The sequence below is a fragment of the Protopterus annectens genome, chromosome 9.part0 (genome assembly GCF_019279795.1).
Source record: "Protopterus annectens isolate FY-2018-M chromosome 9.part0, PAN1.0, whole genome shotgun sequence".
NCBI lineage: Eukaryota > Metazoa > Chordata > Ceratodontiformes > Protopteridae > Protopterus > Protopterus annectens.
In genome coordinates this window covers 1,276,982,371-1,277,000,154 of record NC_056743.1, presented here as the reverse complement: position 1 = coordinate 1,277,000,154, position 17,784 = coordinate 1,276,982,371, and the positions used below count along the sequence as shown (strand labels likewise).

Here is a 17,784-nt window from a genome sequence, read left to right as displayed (position 1 = left end):
TTCTTGCTCCAGACCGATGTCAGAAAAAGTTAACAATTGTATTTCTTGTGGGAAGCAAATACCTCATAAGGATTTTCACTCTTACTGTATTCCTTGCCTAGGCCCTGATCACAACATTGCTAGCTGTTGGTTTTGTGCTAGATTTAACCAGTGCACTAAGCGCTGGTTCAATTTTGCATTTCATTACTTTGGCCGAAGATTTAATTATATAATGCTGTAGAAACAGCCGACAACTGGAGTTTACAAAAAACGCAAGGACAAGGAAAAGGATAGGTGTCCGAGGTCCAAAACCGACAATAAGGCCTCTGCTAGGCCAGTCGCCGGTTCTCAGTGAGGTGCTTTCGCAGCCCCTGGTGCCCGCTACCTCAGAGCCACAGGCCGCTTCCGACTCCCACGTGGAGCCGACTGGGCCTCTGGATGCTCAAGGTATTGGACACTCGGAAGTCATTCCCTCAGATGGGTCCAGAGCCGCTGAGCAGGCATCGGCTTCTGAGGGTGTCTTCAAACCTACACAACTATATATTAAGCCATCTTAGCTACAAAGACAAAGACTAAAGCAGCTCTAAAGACAAAGAAACAAGTACAGCATTCTCCTACTCAGACTTCCATGTCTAAAAAACAGATGCTCAAAATGGCCGAAGACCTAATTACTTTGATCAGGGGCTCCCATCCCCCTCCTGATAAGAGGCCTAGGCAAGAGACAGAGTATGATTCTTCTGATCAGGTTTCTATTTCCCCTGATTCCTCTTCTGAACAGGATTATTCCATGCTTCCCTATGAGGATTCTGATGCTGAAGAATCCATTCCTTCAGCTTCTCCTCCTGAGGATTATTGTTTTGGGGAAACAATCCATACCATGTGGGATCATTTTCACTGGGAGAGCCAAGATTATTCTGAATCTAAGAAAAGACTCGGAGACTTTCTGCTACTTCCTCAGCACAGACCCCTTGCTATTCCACTTGTTCTAGACATTGTAGATGATGTATTTTCAGAGTCCGGCCTGTCCCCTGACTCTTTACCCCCTGCACCTGCTAAGCCAGACAGATACTACATGGTCCCGGATTCTCATAAATTCCTAAATAAAAACCCCGCTGCTGACCCAGAAACTATATCTCAGGGTCCCAAAGGGGTTAAAGCTTCCACTGCAAAAAACCCTGTCCCCTCTGATAGGGATTCTAGGGCTCTAGACAGACGGGGGGAAAAGTATACACTTCTGCCACCCTGGCTGTAAGGGCTTTAAATTGTCAGTTTCATATGCTTAAATATCAGCAATATTTAATGTCACTGCTTAAACAGAAATTGTTGACAAATACTGAATGTTCAGAGAACAAGGAATTGCAGGATTTATTGCATGCAGCTGAACAATTGGGAAAGCATATTTTGCAATGTGGTTATGATTCACTGGAGGCCTCTTGCAGGGCCGCTGTTACAGGTTCTGTTATTAGAAGGCATGCTTGGTTAAAGGAACAGAATCTGCCTGATCATGTTAAAGCATGCTTGGTTAAAGGAACAGAATCTGCCTGATCATGTTAAAGCAAAGTTATTAGATGCACCATTACAGCATGATACTTTGTTTGGTACTAAAGCAGAAGAGATGTTGAAAAAAATGGAGGATAAAGCAAAATCCATGCAGACAGTCAAGGATTTCTTACACGTACAGCCACCCAGGTTTAGCAGGAACTGGCCTTCTAATAATTGGTCCTTTCCATTGTCAGACAGACCACAAAGAGGCAGATACAGGTGTCCCAGAGGCAGATCTCAGCCTCAAGGCTCATACAGGCCTAAACAATGGGGTGCTCCTACCTCCAAAAGCGGAGAAGACAAATCACAACCTTACAGGAAACAGTCCCAATGACTTTCCTCTGCCAGATCCAACCACTTTTCTTTTGGCAGCCCCCTTAGGGGGAAAACTAGCACTTTTTTCATCAAATTGGCAAATGGTTACCCAAGACAAATGGGTCCTGAACATAGTGTCCCAAGGCTACAGGTTCTATTTTCACACTCTACCAAGGTCAAAAGGTATGCCAGACCTACCACACAATCAATGGCCAGAGGCACAAAAACAAATTACAGCCCTCATGGACATGAGGGCCATTCAGCAAGTACCACAACAAGAGCAGGGGCAAGGATTTTACTCCAGACTTTTCCTAGTACCCAGGAAGGACAAAACCTGGAGACCAATACTGGACCTGTCTATACGAAATACGTTTCTGGAAGTTCCAAAATTCAAGATGTTGACTCTGCAGCAGCTTCTGCCCATGCTGGGCAAGAAGGCTTGGCTCGTAACTTTGGACCTAAAAGAGGCATACCTGCATGTCCCAATCAGACAATCTTGCAGAAGATACCTCAGATTCATAGCTGGCTCAATGCATTACCAATTCTATGCACTGCCCTTTGGCTTATCTACTGCGCCCAGGGTCTTCACAAAATTCCTGGCACCAGTAATTGCGTTTTGCAGACAAAGAGGAATTCAAATATATCCCTACTTGGACGACTGCCTAATTCAAGCAGAGAACAAAGACATTCTTCTAAAGCATCTGGCGTTTGTAAAAAGATTACTAATTGGCCTAGGGTACACCATAAACAAAAAGAAATCAAAACTAGTGCCCTCTCAAGAGGTAATATCCCTAGGTGCAAGCTTAAATACAACTGCCCAGATGGCTTATCTCATGCCAGACAAACAAAAGCAACGGACTTCTTACTTCAAGAAATTGGCAACAAAAACCCACTTATCTGCAAGGGAAATCCTGCAGGCCTTGGGTTTCATGGCATCTTGCATTCTACTAATTCCATATGCCAGACTGCATATGAGGAAACTACAATGGTATCTAAAAAGTGTTTGGACTCCGCATTGCCACAGCCTGGAGACAGTAATTGCACTCATTTTCTTCCTGCAACAGGAGTTTCGATGGTGGGCAGAAGCCTGTCACCACAACAAGGGTCTGCCATTCAGTTTACCCACAGCCAGATAGACACTGACAACAGATGCATCAGATTATGCCTGGGGGGGCCTATATGGCAGGAAAATGTATTCAGGGCACATGGCCTGCAAATCAGATGCATCTTCACATCAATCAAAAAGAGATGCTAGCTGTTCAAAATGCCCTGACAGCTTTCAAGGACCTGCTTCATCCAGGACAGCTACTGATAAAGACAGACAATACTACGATCGTGTGGTACATAAACAAGCAGGGAGGTACACATTCCTACCCCCTCTGCAGACAAGCAATGACCTTATGGGGCACAGCATTGGCTTTTCAAGTTCACGTGCAAGGACAATTCCTGCCAGGAAAAACAAATACTCTGGCAGACAAACTAAGCAGAAACCTCATGGATCCCCACGAATGGAAACTGGATCCACAAGTCTTCAGCATGATAATAAGGAAATGGGGATGCCCAGACATGTATCTATTTGCCTCCCCTCACAACTGCCAATTGCAGAGATTTTGCTCAAGGATTTATCACAAGCAAGCATGGAAAGTGGACGCCCTATCCTTCAGTTGGAAAAATCTAACAGTATATGCCTTTCCTTCACTGCCTCTCCTTCCCAGGGTACTCCTAAAGGTCAGACAAGAGAAGCCAACAAATTGTACTGATTGCACCAGACTGGCCACGCCAGCATTGGTACCCAATCCTAAACAGCTTGTCTCAAGGTCCGGCATGGATATTGCCTCAAACTTCTCACTTGCTGAACCAACAAAACAATCAGATCCTGCACAGCCAACTCCGGACCTTAAATCTGGCAGCATGGTGGATAATGTAGCCGTTCAGAACACTCCTCTTTCAAAAGCTGTTATGGATGTTATCTTGGAGGCCAGGAGGGCCAGTACCAGAAAATCTTATGCAGAAAAATGGAAGAGATTCTGTGCTTTGAACCAGGAACAAGGCATTGACACGTGTGTACCAAATATTCCTCAGATTTTACAATACCTAACTGAGATGCTGAACAAAGGCCTTTCTTTCTCATCAATTAAGATTCATGCCTTTGCCATTTCAGCCCATTACAATACGGAACCACCTATTTTTTTCTCATCCTTTAATAAGGCAGTACCTCAGGGGGACTAAAAATATTAGGCCTCCAAGGAGAGCACCAATTCCAGCCTGGGACCTCAATTATGTTTTGGAAAAACTCACACTGCCTCCTTTCGAGCCAGCATCAACAGCAGATATAAAATTATTATCCTGGAAAACGGCTCTGCTCCTAGCAATAAACTCTGCAAGGCGAGTCTTGGAGTTACAAGCACTCATGGCTGTGGAACCTTTTATCATTTTTCATCCAGACAGGGTTTCTCTGAGGACAAACCCTACATTTTTTACCTAAGGTGGTGTCCAGTGTGGCCCTCAACCAAACCAATCACTTGCCTACCTTTTTATCCAATTCCACAGAACAAGGGTGAAAAAATTCTGCATTGTTTGGACATACATAGGCAGTTACGCTTCTACTTGGACAGAACTAAAGCTTTCGGAAAGACTGAGCAACTTTTAGTGTCATTTGCTGTAGGATCACAAGGTAAGGCCATCTCAAAACAGACCATTTCTAAATGGATAGGCCATTGCATCCGTTTCTGCTGTTTTCAACATGGCAAATCAGTGCCTAAGGGCATTAGGCCTCATTCCACCAGAGCAGCAGCCACTTCAGCAGCCTTCCTCAGAGGAGTACCAACCAAAGATATCTTAGAGGCTGCAATTTGGAGTTCAGTGCACACTTTCACAAAACACTACCACTTGCCTCTTTACTCTTAAGTCCAGAGCAGGCTTTGTCACTGCAGTTCTGCAGGTCCTCATAGCCTCTCCTAATCCTATTTAGCCCAGCCACCCATCCTCAGCTTTGGGATCCAATCAAAGATTAATGACTGCAACAGTGAAACACGAACATAGTACAGTTGTGTACCTACCATAAATGTAGATGTTAGTGTATTCACTGTTGCAGTCCAGGTTACCCACCCACCATCCCCCTTCTCTTTGCTGGGACTTAACTGCACTTCTCTATCCTATACAACCTATTGGTGTATTTGCTTGTAGATAAAGGAAATGTTATTTTTGTGCATGCATTTTATTGGCATATTTTTCAGCCTACCAATTCGGAGGCACCTAACATCTGGGGCAAGAAAAACTGAAGAAAATGGAGTCTGCTGCATCTTTTATACCCCTGGTGCACTGACGTCAGGGAAGAGGCGACAGCAACAGACGCCGGACCTAGACTTTGGAATTCTGGCAGACTGAGGGTAGCCTGCCAGCAGGATAACCCAAGAGTAATGACTGTAGCAGTGAAATACACTCTAACATCTACATTTATGGTAGGTACACAACTGTACTTTCTTGAAAACCTAAGGCTTTGGTATATTGGCCAGATGTTGGGTTGCCCTTGGCAGGGGATCCCTTTAGTGAAGGATACTGCAACAGTGACATGGAAGTGACAGTGTACAGTTGTGTAAAATCTTACCATAACAATAGATTTCCTTCTCGTTGCACTGTTCGCTCCCTCCCTCCTTCCCCTTTTCTCTACTACTACTTTTTCCTTCTGGATGCACATGTTCCTCCTGGGGCTATTCAGTTCTGAGATATGTACGTCTATATGCCCCCTTCATGCCCTATGCTACTAGTGGGAAGCATACGTGTGACGAATGATATTGTTGAAAAACCTAAGGGTTTGGTATACTGGCTGGATATCCGGCTGCCATTGGCAGGAGATCCCTTTAATGAAGAATACTACAACAGTGAAGAGAAAGACGTCTACTGTTATGGTAAGATTTTAAACAGCTGTACTTTTCAGACAGTGCCCCTACTTACCTAAAAGTGGTTGTGTTCCACATCCCAACTTTCATCCAGTGATAACTGATTAAGACTTCCCTTCCCATGCAGGGGAGCAAATTTAAAAGATGAGGAGTGTAGCCTGTCTCTTGCCATCTCTTTCTGGCTTTCAGATTTGTGAGAGATGGTAGTAAAGTGTTTAAGATGGATAGAAGAAAGATGTCATAGTATTTCTCACAGGCATTTCCTAACTGCAGAGGATAGTGATGCGGAGTAACTGTTTACACAGTTGGGTTCTGCAGTACCACATGTAGTACTTCTTTAAATTCACTTGTCACTAACCCCTTGTAACTGTCAACCAGTTGTTCCCATCCAGGTGAGAGATGTCTAGCTGAGAAGTGTCCCTGATCCTGACATTACATGACTAGGAGATTAGCATACTTATTCCAGTCACTCGTTGTCCTAGTCGCAGCTTGTGTTGTGGTTCTCCCAAATCTTGAGTGGCTTGCATTTCCATTTCAGCCTACAGCCCATGTTTGTAATCTTTTGTTTGAATTTTTCCAAATCCGCTTTTGTATTTCTTTGATTTTCTTTTGGGGGCTAATTGGTATTGGTGACTAGGTATGCTGCATCAAACCACTAGTTTCTTCTCTTCCTCTGTTGGTTATTTGATCTCCAGTTAACTTCTGCACCTTGGTCATCAATGTGACATGTACTTGCAATCATAGTAGTAGTCTGGTTTGTATCAACTCTCTGCCTGACTTTGTTACATAGCCATAGAAATTATATATGTCTGCATGTTTGTTCTCATCTCAGCCTAAACTTAACCTGCCACTTTTGTGATTTTTTCAGCTGGGAGCATCTGGTGATATCATGAGCGCCAAGAAGAAGGACCTTCACCCACGAGATATTGATGCATACTGGCTTCAGAGACAGCTGGGCCGTTTTTATGATGATGCTATAATGTCTCAGAAGAAAGCAGACGAAGTCCTGGAGATTTTAAAGGTAGAAAGACATTTTAAACACTTGTCATGCCTCTTACAGGGAGGCAGCGAGTGGCTTACAATTCAGGGGACAGTTTGCTCTTGTTCATTGCATTTATGAATCTCTGGACTGCAGCAGTTTGTAACTCTCTAAATCTTTATTCTACATCAGTGCATAACCATTAATCTCTGCTGGAGAACAGTAGCAGTGAGTTTCCACATGTAATCAGAACTTCTGTTGTATCCAGTTTAATAGTTACTGGAAGAGGTTGAGTATGTTGGCTTAAACTACTCTTCCTGTAACAACAGGTGGTGCTGGCAAACAGTTGTATAATTTTAACATAAAAACATTGGCTTCAGTGGAAGAGGTGGTTTCTCTCCGTTAGGTTTATCATAGTACATTGTAGTATTATGTAAAATGTTAACTGGTTGCTACAGTTTTAACCTTCCTTTTTCAAGTTAATGGACAAGTGTTAAGAAGCCATGCTTGCTCAGTCACTCTGCTAGGGTGATTGATATGACAGTAGACAGAGCAGTACAGCTACCATGATAACACCTGCTTGAGTGACAGAATTCTACTAATGACATCATATCATCCAAAACTTAAAAAGTTCAACAAAATCTTAAAGGCCCACAAAGTAGTGGTCAGTGAGGATGACAAACAGAGAGAGAGAGACTTTTCAGATGCGCCTCCCCCCCATTATTTAAACAACCACTAAGTCTAAAGAGAATCGGTGTGTGTAGCACACTTAGACCAGAACATAGTCTAAAATGGCACAAAGACCTGCAACCATCCAAGGTGCAGAACTTGTCATGTGATTTGTACTGCTTCTAGCATGATAATTTCACTGAAGTTTCAAAGTACAGAGTTCATTTACATGCACTTCTGAAAATGTGGTTTATCTAATTGAGTATGGGAAATGTTTAATGACACGTTACACAAATCCTAGAGGTCAGCAACTGCGAACTATGATGGATGTCCGTAGATACACTTATAAAAACAAAATGACAGACAAGCCAGTGATGGTACACTTTTACCCCAGTTTCATCATTCTGTGTCTGATATGACAGTTATGTTTCTTTTATGGCGTTTCCATGCACCTTTGGAAAGGATAATAATGGAGATTAAGCTAATTCAGTTGTTCAGTCCAAGAGTCAGTTGTTTGAACCTGAATATTGACTTTATAAGACACTTAAGCACTTTTTCCTATGAACAACTAACATTGAACAAAATAAGTGTGTACTGAAATCAAGAAATGTTTGTTTTTCTGGTAATGCATGATTTTATGTTGAATTTATCCTGAATCTAAATTGCTGACTGTATCCAGATGTTAACAGTGGCAGTTCAAGATGAAGGGCAAAGTTGTTTTGTTTACCATTTCTTTTTGGTATGGGGCCTCATCTTGTAAAGTGGGCTTTCTTATTCTAAAATGTGTAGTTTTTACTTTAGTTACTTCAGTGGACCTGTGTTTAAGTTTAATAAACTGTTTCAATTTACTGTATGCTGAGCAGCTGTCCAGTTGCTTCCTGATTCCATGGCATTCATACCACCTTCTGATGATGCATTATGAGATGAAACAGTTCTGTTGTGGGATGGCATGTTTTCTGTAATCCACAGCAGATTTTATTGCAAAGTAGTCAGAATGAAGCATGATCAGTTACCCAGTCAGAAAGTAAACCAATAACTAAGCACAGTTTTATATTCAAGTGAAAGATAACAAAAGTAAGATGCAACAGGATAAGATTCTTCCTAAGGTGTATAGTGATTTTGCAAATGGTGTAATAAAACAGATGTAAAACTAATAAATCTACCAATGTATTGATCATGTTTTGGGATAAAACTAAAGATGTGTGAATCATGTATATTCTGGATTTGTCCAGAATACTAGTTACAAAAAGAAAATACAAGAAAGAAATAGAAACCATAGGAGAGCGATGTGTTTTACTAGCTTTGAAAGTAGGTAAAAAAGATGTAGCACTGTTGGACAGCAGCATACCTCTCAATTTATCCAAAAATAATGGGAGGACAAAGACTCAAATCGGGTTAGTTATAAGGTATGTCTCTGAGTCACTTAAAAAGTTACTAGAACAATAGGATGTTCGTCGTCTCCCATTGCTGCAGTCCTGACAAATGGGTACTCCGCTGCCCACTATCGGCCCGAATACCAAAGGGCTAGAACTGGCGTCGGTAACGGGCGCCAGAGACTGACGTAAGTACTTGTCAGTACAAATGCGCATGACCGACGCCATAACCTCAGTCTTTCTTGCCGCATGGTCCTCAGCAGAAGCAGTTTTTGCAAGTGCCGTTCGGCGTTCTGGAACTGTCGGTTTTCGAGTTTCAGACCGGATACCAAGTTGGCTAAGTACCCTGTTGGGAACATTTTTTGTCTTTTTCTTGCCTCAGTGTTGCCGGATGTCAGAAAAAGTTAATAACTGTATTTCTTGTGGGAAACAGATTCCTCATAGGGATTACCATTCCCTTTGCATTCCTTGTTTAGGGCCTGAGCACGACGTTGTTGGGTGTCGCTTTTGTGCTACTTTTAACAAGCGTACTATTAAACGTCGGTTGGACTGTGCTAGGCTGGTGTTTGGTAGGCGTTGTAATTATAACATGCCGTCGGATTCTCCAACTACTGGTTCTTCTAAGAAGCGCAAAGATAAGTCTTTGCGGTCCAAACAGGATGAGGCGTCCACTCCGGACGTCGGTTCTGTGGAACCACTGACTGCTTCGGTGGCTCCTTCTGACAGTTTACCAGTGTGTCTAGGGGAGCCTTTGTTACTGCAGGAGGTGGCTTCTCCTGTGTTAGGCCAGGCTGAGGGTGCTTCTTTGTTGTCGGTAGCTTCCTCCCCTCATAGGGTAGTTAGGCCTCCTCCTTCTCAGGGCAAGGGCCATTCTAAATCTAAGTCTATCCCTGCTGGTGCTAATCCCCAGGGTCCAGCTCCTAGGAAGCACATGTTAAAGATGGCTGAAGATTTGATTACTTTAATTAGGGGTTCCATGCCCCCCCCTGTGAAGCGGCCCAAAATTGACACAGAGTTGGGGGGTCTGGTTCAGTCTTCCACTGAGTCTGATTCCTCTGTGGAAGAGCTTCAGGATTTCCCTCCCTATTCTGATTCGGAAGCTGAGGACGCTACTCCCTCTGCGTCCCCTCCAGAAGATTTTTCTTTCTCTGAAACTTTGCATTCCATGAGGGAACATTTCCAGTGGGATGGCCAGGATTATTCTGATTCTCGTAAAAGGCTGAGAGAATTCTTGTTTTTACCTCAGCACAGGCCTTTGGCTATTCCCCCTGTACTGGATGTTGTTCAGGATGTATTTTCTGAGGCTGCCCTTAACCCAGATTCTCTGCCCCCTGCCCCAGTTAAGCCAGATAGATACTACAGGGTTCCGGAAGCTCACAAGTACTTGTATAAGAGTCCTAGGGCTGATCCAGAAACTATTTCTCAAGGCCCCAAAGGTGTTAAGGCTTCTGTGGTTAAGAATCCGGTTCCTCTGGACAAGGATGCTAGGGCCCTGGATCGGTGGGGTAAAAAACTGTATACCTCTTCTACTTTGGCTATGAGAGCTTTGAATTGTCAATTTCATATGCTCAGGTATCAGAATTATTTGCTTAGTCAATTGAAATGTAAAGTGGATGCTTTGTCTGAAGGTGTTGACTGTAAGGAGCTTCAGGATTTAGTGCATGCTTCAGACCAGGTTGGTAAGCATTCTTTGCAGTGTGGTTTTGATGCTTTACAAGCTTCTTCCAGGGTGGCTGCTACTAGTTCTGTTGTTCGCAGACATGCCTGGCTTAGAGATCAGTCCTTGTCAGAGCATGTTAAGGCTCGCATAATGGATGCTCCTTTGCAATCTGATGTTCTTTTTGGCCCTCCAGTGGAATCAGTTTTGAAAAAGATGGAGGAAAAGGCTAAGTCTATGCAGACGGTAAAGGACTTCTTACAGGTTCAGCCCCCTAAGTTCAGTAGGAATTGGCCTGCTAGGGGATGGTCTTTTCCCTCTTCGGATTTTCATTCTAGGGGCAGGTCGAGGCATGGTAGAGGTAGGGCTTCTTCTCAGGGCCCTATTACTTCTAGGCCTTTGAATTCTTTTACCCCTTCTGCTGGGGTGGGCAGGGGTCAGTCCTTTCGGAAGCAGTCCCAATGACCTGTGTCTTCAGCTGCCGGACTCTGCTTTGCTGGCAGCTCCTCTAGGGGGAAAACTGGGACTTTTCAAAGGGAATTGGCATTTGGTTACCCAAGACAAATGGGTATTGGACATTATAACTCGAGGCTACAAGTTTTATTTTCACACATTCCCTCCTTTCAAAGGTATGCCGGATGTGCCTCATCAGCAAAGACTGGTAGCGCAGGCACAGATTTTTTTCTCTGCTCCGGTTGGGAGCAATACAGGCACTTCCTTCTGTGGACAGAGGCACAGGGTTTTATTCCCGTCTTTTCTTAGTGCCAAAAAAGGGAAATACTTGGAGGCCCATTCTGGATTTATCCATTCTAAACACCTTTCTGGAAATTCCGAAATTCAAGATGTTGACACTGCAGCAGCTGTTGCCTATGCTAGGCAGAGATCGCTGGATGGTGACTTTGGATCTCAAGGAGGCCTATCTTCACATTCCTATCAGGCCCAGTTGCAGGAAATTCCTGAGGTTTCGGACTGGAAATTTGCATTATCAGTTCTCTGCGTTGCCCTTTGGCTTATCTACTGCGCCCAGGGTATTCACAAAAGTCCTGGCTCCGGTAATAGCTTTTCTCCGGCTAAGGGGAATTCAGATTTATCCTTATCTGGACGATTGTTTGATACTGGCTCAGGGCAAGCACGAACTTCTTCGACATCTGCAGTTTGTGATGACAGTTTTCAGATGCCTGGGGTATTCTGTGAACAAAATAAAGTCCAGTCTAGTACCCTCACAGGAGATGTGTTTTCTGGGTGTGAGACTGAATACAGCTACTCAGATGGCATCTCTTACCCCGGACAAACAAAGAAATCTTCACCTATACTTCCAACAGCTATCCGTAATGTCCAGGCTGACTGCAAGGACAGTCCTTCAAGCCTTGGGGTTCATGGCATCTTGCATTCTAGTACTTCCCAATGCCAAACTGCATATGAGGAAGCTACAGTGGTATCTCAAAAGCGTTTGGACTCAACACAGCCACGATTTGGATACTGTCATTCGGATTCTCCCTTGTATTCAGAAAGAATTTGTGTGGTGGGCTCAGGAATGTCACCTAAACAAGGGACTCTCTGTGACCCAACCGGGGGCAAGTCAGATATTAACGACAGACGCCTCGGAGTCAGCCTGGGGAGCTCATTTCAAAGGAAAATGGATTCAAGACCTTTGGCCCCCGGAGTTGCTTCACTTGCATATCAATATGAAGGAGATGCTGGCGGTTCAATTTGCCTTAAAAGCATTCAAGGATCTACTCCGACTGGGACTGGTGTTGATTCGAACAGACAACACAACTGTCGTGGTACATCAACAAGCAGGGGGGTACTCATTCTTACCCTCTTTGCAGACAAGCAATGCTGTTATGGGAAACTGCTTTGGATCTGCACGTCACTCTTCGAGCACAGTTTCTGCCAGGAGCACAAAATTCGTTAGCAGATGTTCTGAGCAGACGGATGGTGGATCCTCACGAATGGAAGTTGGATCCTCAGGTATTTCGTCAGTTGACCATGGCTTGGGGAACTCCAGACATAGATCTGTTCGCTTCTCCTCTGAATTCCCAACTGCCTCTGTTTTGCACAAGGCTGTTTCATCCGAAAGCCTGGAAAGTAGATGCCCTATCCTTCAGTTGGAGCAACCTTCACGTGTATGCCTTTCCTCCTCTGCCTCTTCTTCCACAGGTCCTGTTGAAAGTCAGGAGGGACAAACCTTGCATGATCCTTATAGCGCCGGATTGGCCTCGTCAACATTGGTACCCTCTGCTGAGGAGCCTAATTCACGGGACACCTTGGCCATTACCGCGGATTCCTCACTTATTGTCTCAGGAAAACAATCATTTTCTCAATGTCAGGGTGCATTCCCTGCATCTGACAGCCTGGCGCATTCAGTTTTAGAGGATGTGGGCCTTCAGCTCCCTCAACAAGTTTTGGATGTCCTTTTGGAAGCCAGGCGTCCTAGTACTCGGAAAGTTTATGCTGATAAATGGAAGAGATTTTTTCTTTGGAGTTCAGCTAAAGGCCTTGATGTCACGTTGCCTAATTTGAGTTGTACTTTGCAATATTTGACTATGTTACTAGACAAGGGTTTGTCCTTCTCTTCTATAAAAGTGCATTCTGACATCTGAGGCAAGAAAGACTGAGGTTATGGTGTCGGTCATGCGCATTTGTACTGACAAGTACTTACGTCAGTCTCTGGCGCCCGTGACCGACGCCAGTTCTAGCCCTTTGGTATTCGGGCCGATAGTGGGCAGCGGAGTACCCATTTGTCAGGACTGCAGCAATGGAGATCCTCTAACCTCTACATTTATGGTAGGTACAAAACTGTACTTTTTGCATCAGTATGCATTCTTTGAACAATAGAAATCATGAACCTGTCTGGCATTATTGACTGGCTGCAATTCTCAGTGATTTACCAGAAATTCAAAACCTTTACAAGGGACAGGGCAACCCTATCAAGCAAGACCAGGGACAGCTGAGAAGTTTGGACAGAAGACAAAATAAAGTCCTACTTCGTGGAATTAAATTTAAAAGTGTTTAGACACTTCAGTATAACCCACTTTCTGTCACACTCCAGTAAACAGTTGTCAACTATGGAACGATCACTTTGCTGCAGCTTTATTTTCACAGATGCACAAATTGTTCCAAAAGGTTTTTTTTTTTCCAGCGAAAGTTTCTTATGGTGTTACTTGTACTGTGCACCTTACCAAGAATTTTATCCTGTTCCATGTTACCTTTTACTTGAATATGTATTAGTGTTAATTTATGGATTAGTTGTCTGACTTAATAATTATGCTGTATTCTGGTTACTTTGTAGTGGCATCTGCTGCCGACTACAGAAAGCATGCCAACCCACTCTGATGCATCATCAGAAGGTAGGTCTGGATGAGATGGAACCTGGAAGAAAATGGATAATTGCTCTGCATACAATAAGTAGAAACACCAGTTTATTAGACTTTAAATATAGGTCCACTGAAATAAAATTAAAAAGTACACATTCTAGAATAAAAAGACCACTTAACAAAATGAGGGCATGATTATAACAAAAAGAAACTTTGGACTTTATCTTTAAAATTACTGGAATCAATCTGTTATAGCACCTGTTTAATTCATGACAAGAAAAAAGTTAGTTTCATATAAAGCAATGTTTTAATCAGAGCAGTCTAGTAACCATTAACCTAATAGTTGGTAAAGCTTTAATGTTCAGCATGTTTTGAGTATAACAAAATATTGTCCAGTTCCGCTCTTCTTCAGTGGTATTAGACTGACACAACATTTTTTTAATTTCTTTCCTTCACTGTCTCCATAGCCTGTGTAGTGTAGTAACTGTACACAATATCCATATATTCTAACCATAAAATGGTTTCCCTTGGTAGTTTGTCTTTCTCATCACTGTGAACTGAACATTATTACCAGTTCATATTTACTGTTAACAAAAATGTGCATCGAACAAAGATTGCTTGCTTAGAGTAATAAATTATAATTTTTTTTATTTCTCTGGATTTAGAAAATCTCCCTACACATCTGTTGCATTGTCACTTATTATCTAATTAAATGTCAGTGCAGTCTCTGGGTGGTGGTATTCATATTGATCACTGCTGCAGTACCCTTAGCAATATATGGGTTATATCCTGTCAAGGATATAACAGCCGGCCAGCTTCCAAAGCTTCAGGGCACCCTCCATGCACCACAACTTTCAAGTAACTTGAGGTGACCTGACTAAAATACAAGGTTGGGTGCAAAGCCCTTCAAAGTGTACTGTTTGGCAGCAGTAAAACTCCTATGAGGCTTCTGAGACTTGACTGTTGGCTTCCGATTTCCTTAGCTGGATAGATAGGTTCCCTTTGGGGGGAAAAAACTTCCATTTTCTTATATTTACTGATGTTTTATTACTTTCCTGTTTGGGAAGGTAATTGTAAAGCTAGGAGTGTTATGTTTTAATGGATTGTCTTGAGACTGTAACATACTTTTAAACAGAGCAATCATTGTTTTGTCATTTTAAAATTAGTGCTATCTAATAATAGACCTTTTTCCTGTGGAAAAATTGTTAAGTTTAAGCTTGTGGGACTGCCATAGTGTTTGAAAGTGCTTTTTGTTGTGTTTTTCTGTTCAAAGGAAAAAAAAAAAAACTTTTGCGGACTGATGGTTTTACTGACATTGTTACTTAGATTTCCCCACGATAGAGGCAACATTTTCATCTTGACCATGGAACAAATTGTAAATCCCATGGTCTGTTCTTCCAGCCACAAAAAGAAAAAGTTAAGCGAGTGACTTTCATCAGCACAGCAGGTTTGTGATTTGCCTCTGCCATAGGTAGATGACTGCTGTGGCCATTTGCTGTACCTCAGACCACTCATCTTTTATCCTGGATCCCTCTGGTGTAGTACCTACAGCCACTATGGACCCGGGGTTAGCCATGTCCTCTGCAGCTCTTGGGGTCCCCTAAGAAGACTAGGGAGAAACACTCTTGTCGTTCCTGGAGGAGGGAACAGGGAATGTGGTGCCCATCCCTGGGGAAGTAGCAGCTGCCATTAGTAACATGGTTGACCCCTTTTTTCTCCCGAAATGAAACAGAAAAGCGAGCCTGTGTCTACTACTCCTCAAATTTCTTTAGATAGGAGTAGTTTACTGGGAATGCCTTAGGGTTTGATTCAGGCTGTTGATCCTTGTAGAGGGATTCCCCTTTCCAGAAGAGATTTAAGATTCTGACTCTGAACAGGAAGATGCAGGGACAGATTTAGGATTTTATCGTCAGATTTCTGATTCAGACTCGGAGGAGAGCTCTTTCTGTTTCTCCCTGTAGGGCTTCTCTTTCCTGCAGATTATTGCTAGAATGTACCAGTGTTTTCAGTGGGAGAACACTTTAGGTTTCTCAATCCCTCAAAAATACTATGGGCTGTTACAGAGACTTTCTAGAACCTACACCCATTCCTTCTGTCCTGTCTGCTTTAGATGATGTGTCTTATTGCCTGCAATTGTCCTGGTAGTCCGCCATCCATCCCTAAAAAGGTAGGTAGGATGTATAAATTTCCTCAGTGTTATAAAATGTTTTATGAGCTACTCCCACACCTGACTCAGCAGCTGATAGCTTAATTGACTCTTCTGCTGCTAATCACTTAACTCCAGTCCTACTGTTTCTAATAAGGATGGGAAAATTGATAGGTATGGGAAAAAAGTATATATTTCTGCAACTTTGAATTTCAGAATCTTAAATTGTCGGGCAAGTATGTTAAAATGCATTCTGACATATTGTGAAAGTATGAGGAATGTTGTATCTACAGTTTCTTCTTGTGAAGAAAGATCTGCTATGAATAAGTTTATTTTATAGCACAGGTCACTTCTTAATTGTTAGCAGTGTGTATATACGATTCTGATACTACAGCTAGGGCTATGGCCACTGGTGTGGTATTAATGAGGTTTGCTTGGCTGCATTCTCAGAACCTTCCAGATGAGGATACAAATGAGATTTTAAATTCTTCTTTGGATAGAGATTTAGTATTTGGCCCAACTGCTGCAGAGGTGATCAAAATGTGTAAGGGGTAAGCTGATCCAGGGACACTCGCCAGGATCTTTCAGCCCTCCTTTTCCAAATTGTCCAAGAGAGATATTCTTTCTCCTCATACAATTTTGACAAAGAACAGAGTATAGTCTCTGCAGATTTCTTGTAAACACACATTTAAGAAGTGGCAAGGAGGTACCAAAAAGTAGTCTTAAACCTCCTTAAACCAAGGGCACTTCAAGTTTTAATGATTATTCAAGAGACCTTTGACCTCCCCCTCCCACCCTGGACCTCTTTCTCTTCCAGAAAGTCTGAATCTGCAGTTTTCTGTTTGGCAATAGATTCTTACAGACAAATTGGTTCTGAAAATCATTCATCAGGGTTACAGATGACTGAGAAGAAATTCCTCCTTTCCAGAGGGTCATTCCTCATCCTGCAGATCAGATTGTTTTGTTTCCTCATGTTCTTCATCACATACTGTCCCAAGGAGTGATGGAACCAGTTCATTCTTTCCAGGTGGTGGCAAGGGGGTTTTATTCAGGATGTTCCTAGTCCCAAAGCACGAATATGCTTGGAGACCAGTTTTGGATCTTACTTTCCTAAATCTGTTTGTGATGGTGCCCAAATTCAGAATGACGTTGCTTCACAACCCATTGTCTCTTCTTCCTCTTTCAAGTTTCCTGGTAACACTAGACTTCAAAGATGCTCGTCACAGTCCCATTCATCTATACTCCAGGCATTTCTTAAGGTTTTGTGTGTCTGGGTCACATTATCAGTTCTTTGCCTTACCCTTGGGACTCTCTACTGCACTAAGAGTTTTCACAGAGTGTCTAGCTCCAGTTATAACTCACTGCAGGCCACAGGGTATCCACATTTTTCTGTGTTTAGATGGGTCCGTTATCTTTGCAGAGTCTTTTTTAAAATGTCAGGAATCTCTCTTGGGTGAGAGATGTCTTGCATGGGCTGGAATTCCAAGAGAACATTCAAAAGTTTTGGATTCCCTCACACAAGATTGTCTTCCTCATATGTCAACTAGACTTCATAGTTCAAGGAGTTTTTTCTTCCACAGGAAAAAATTTATCTTTATTTGGATCTATTTTTAAGTTTTTCCACTCAAATTTTAGTCACTGTGATGGTGATGGAACACCTCAGGATTTTGTGTCTCGTAACCGTGGCAAGAACTCCACTTGAGAAAGGATACAGTGGTATCTGAAGTCTCTTTGGTCCCAGCATCAACACCCTTTATCTTTTCAGATCCTTGTACTGGGTTTTGTCAGAAGAGAAATCACTTGATGGAGACAGCAGATATCCTTAAATCAAGGTCTCCCCTTCTCCCCCCCTTCTCCAAAGCAGTCAGACACCACAGCTGCTTTGGACTTTGGTTGAGGAGCAGTTTC

The 17,784-nt window shown here is 42.8% G+C and overlaps 1 protein-coding gene across 2 annotated transcripts in view; it reads left to right on the top strand.

The window, feature by feature from the left end:
- Window positions 1–17,784, top strand: part of SNRNP200 (small nuclear ribonucleoprotein U5 subunit 200) — a 1,344,735-nt gene that overhangs the window by 128,935 nt on the left and 1,198,016 nt on the right. For both annotated transcript variants that reach the window (XM_044084204.1, XM_044084205.1), the window contains one exon: window positions 6,604–6,756. In XM_044084204.1, coding sequence (XP_043940139.1) covers window positions 6,604–6,756 — 153 coding nt within the window. The remainder of the gene's footprint in view (window positions 1–6,603; window positions 6,757–17,784) is intronic.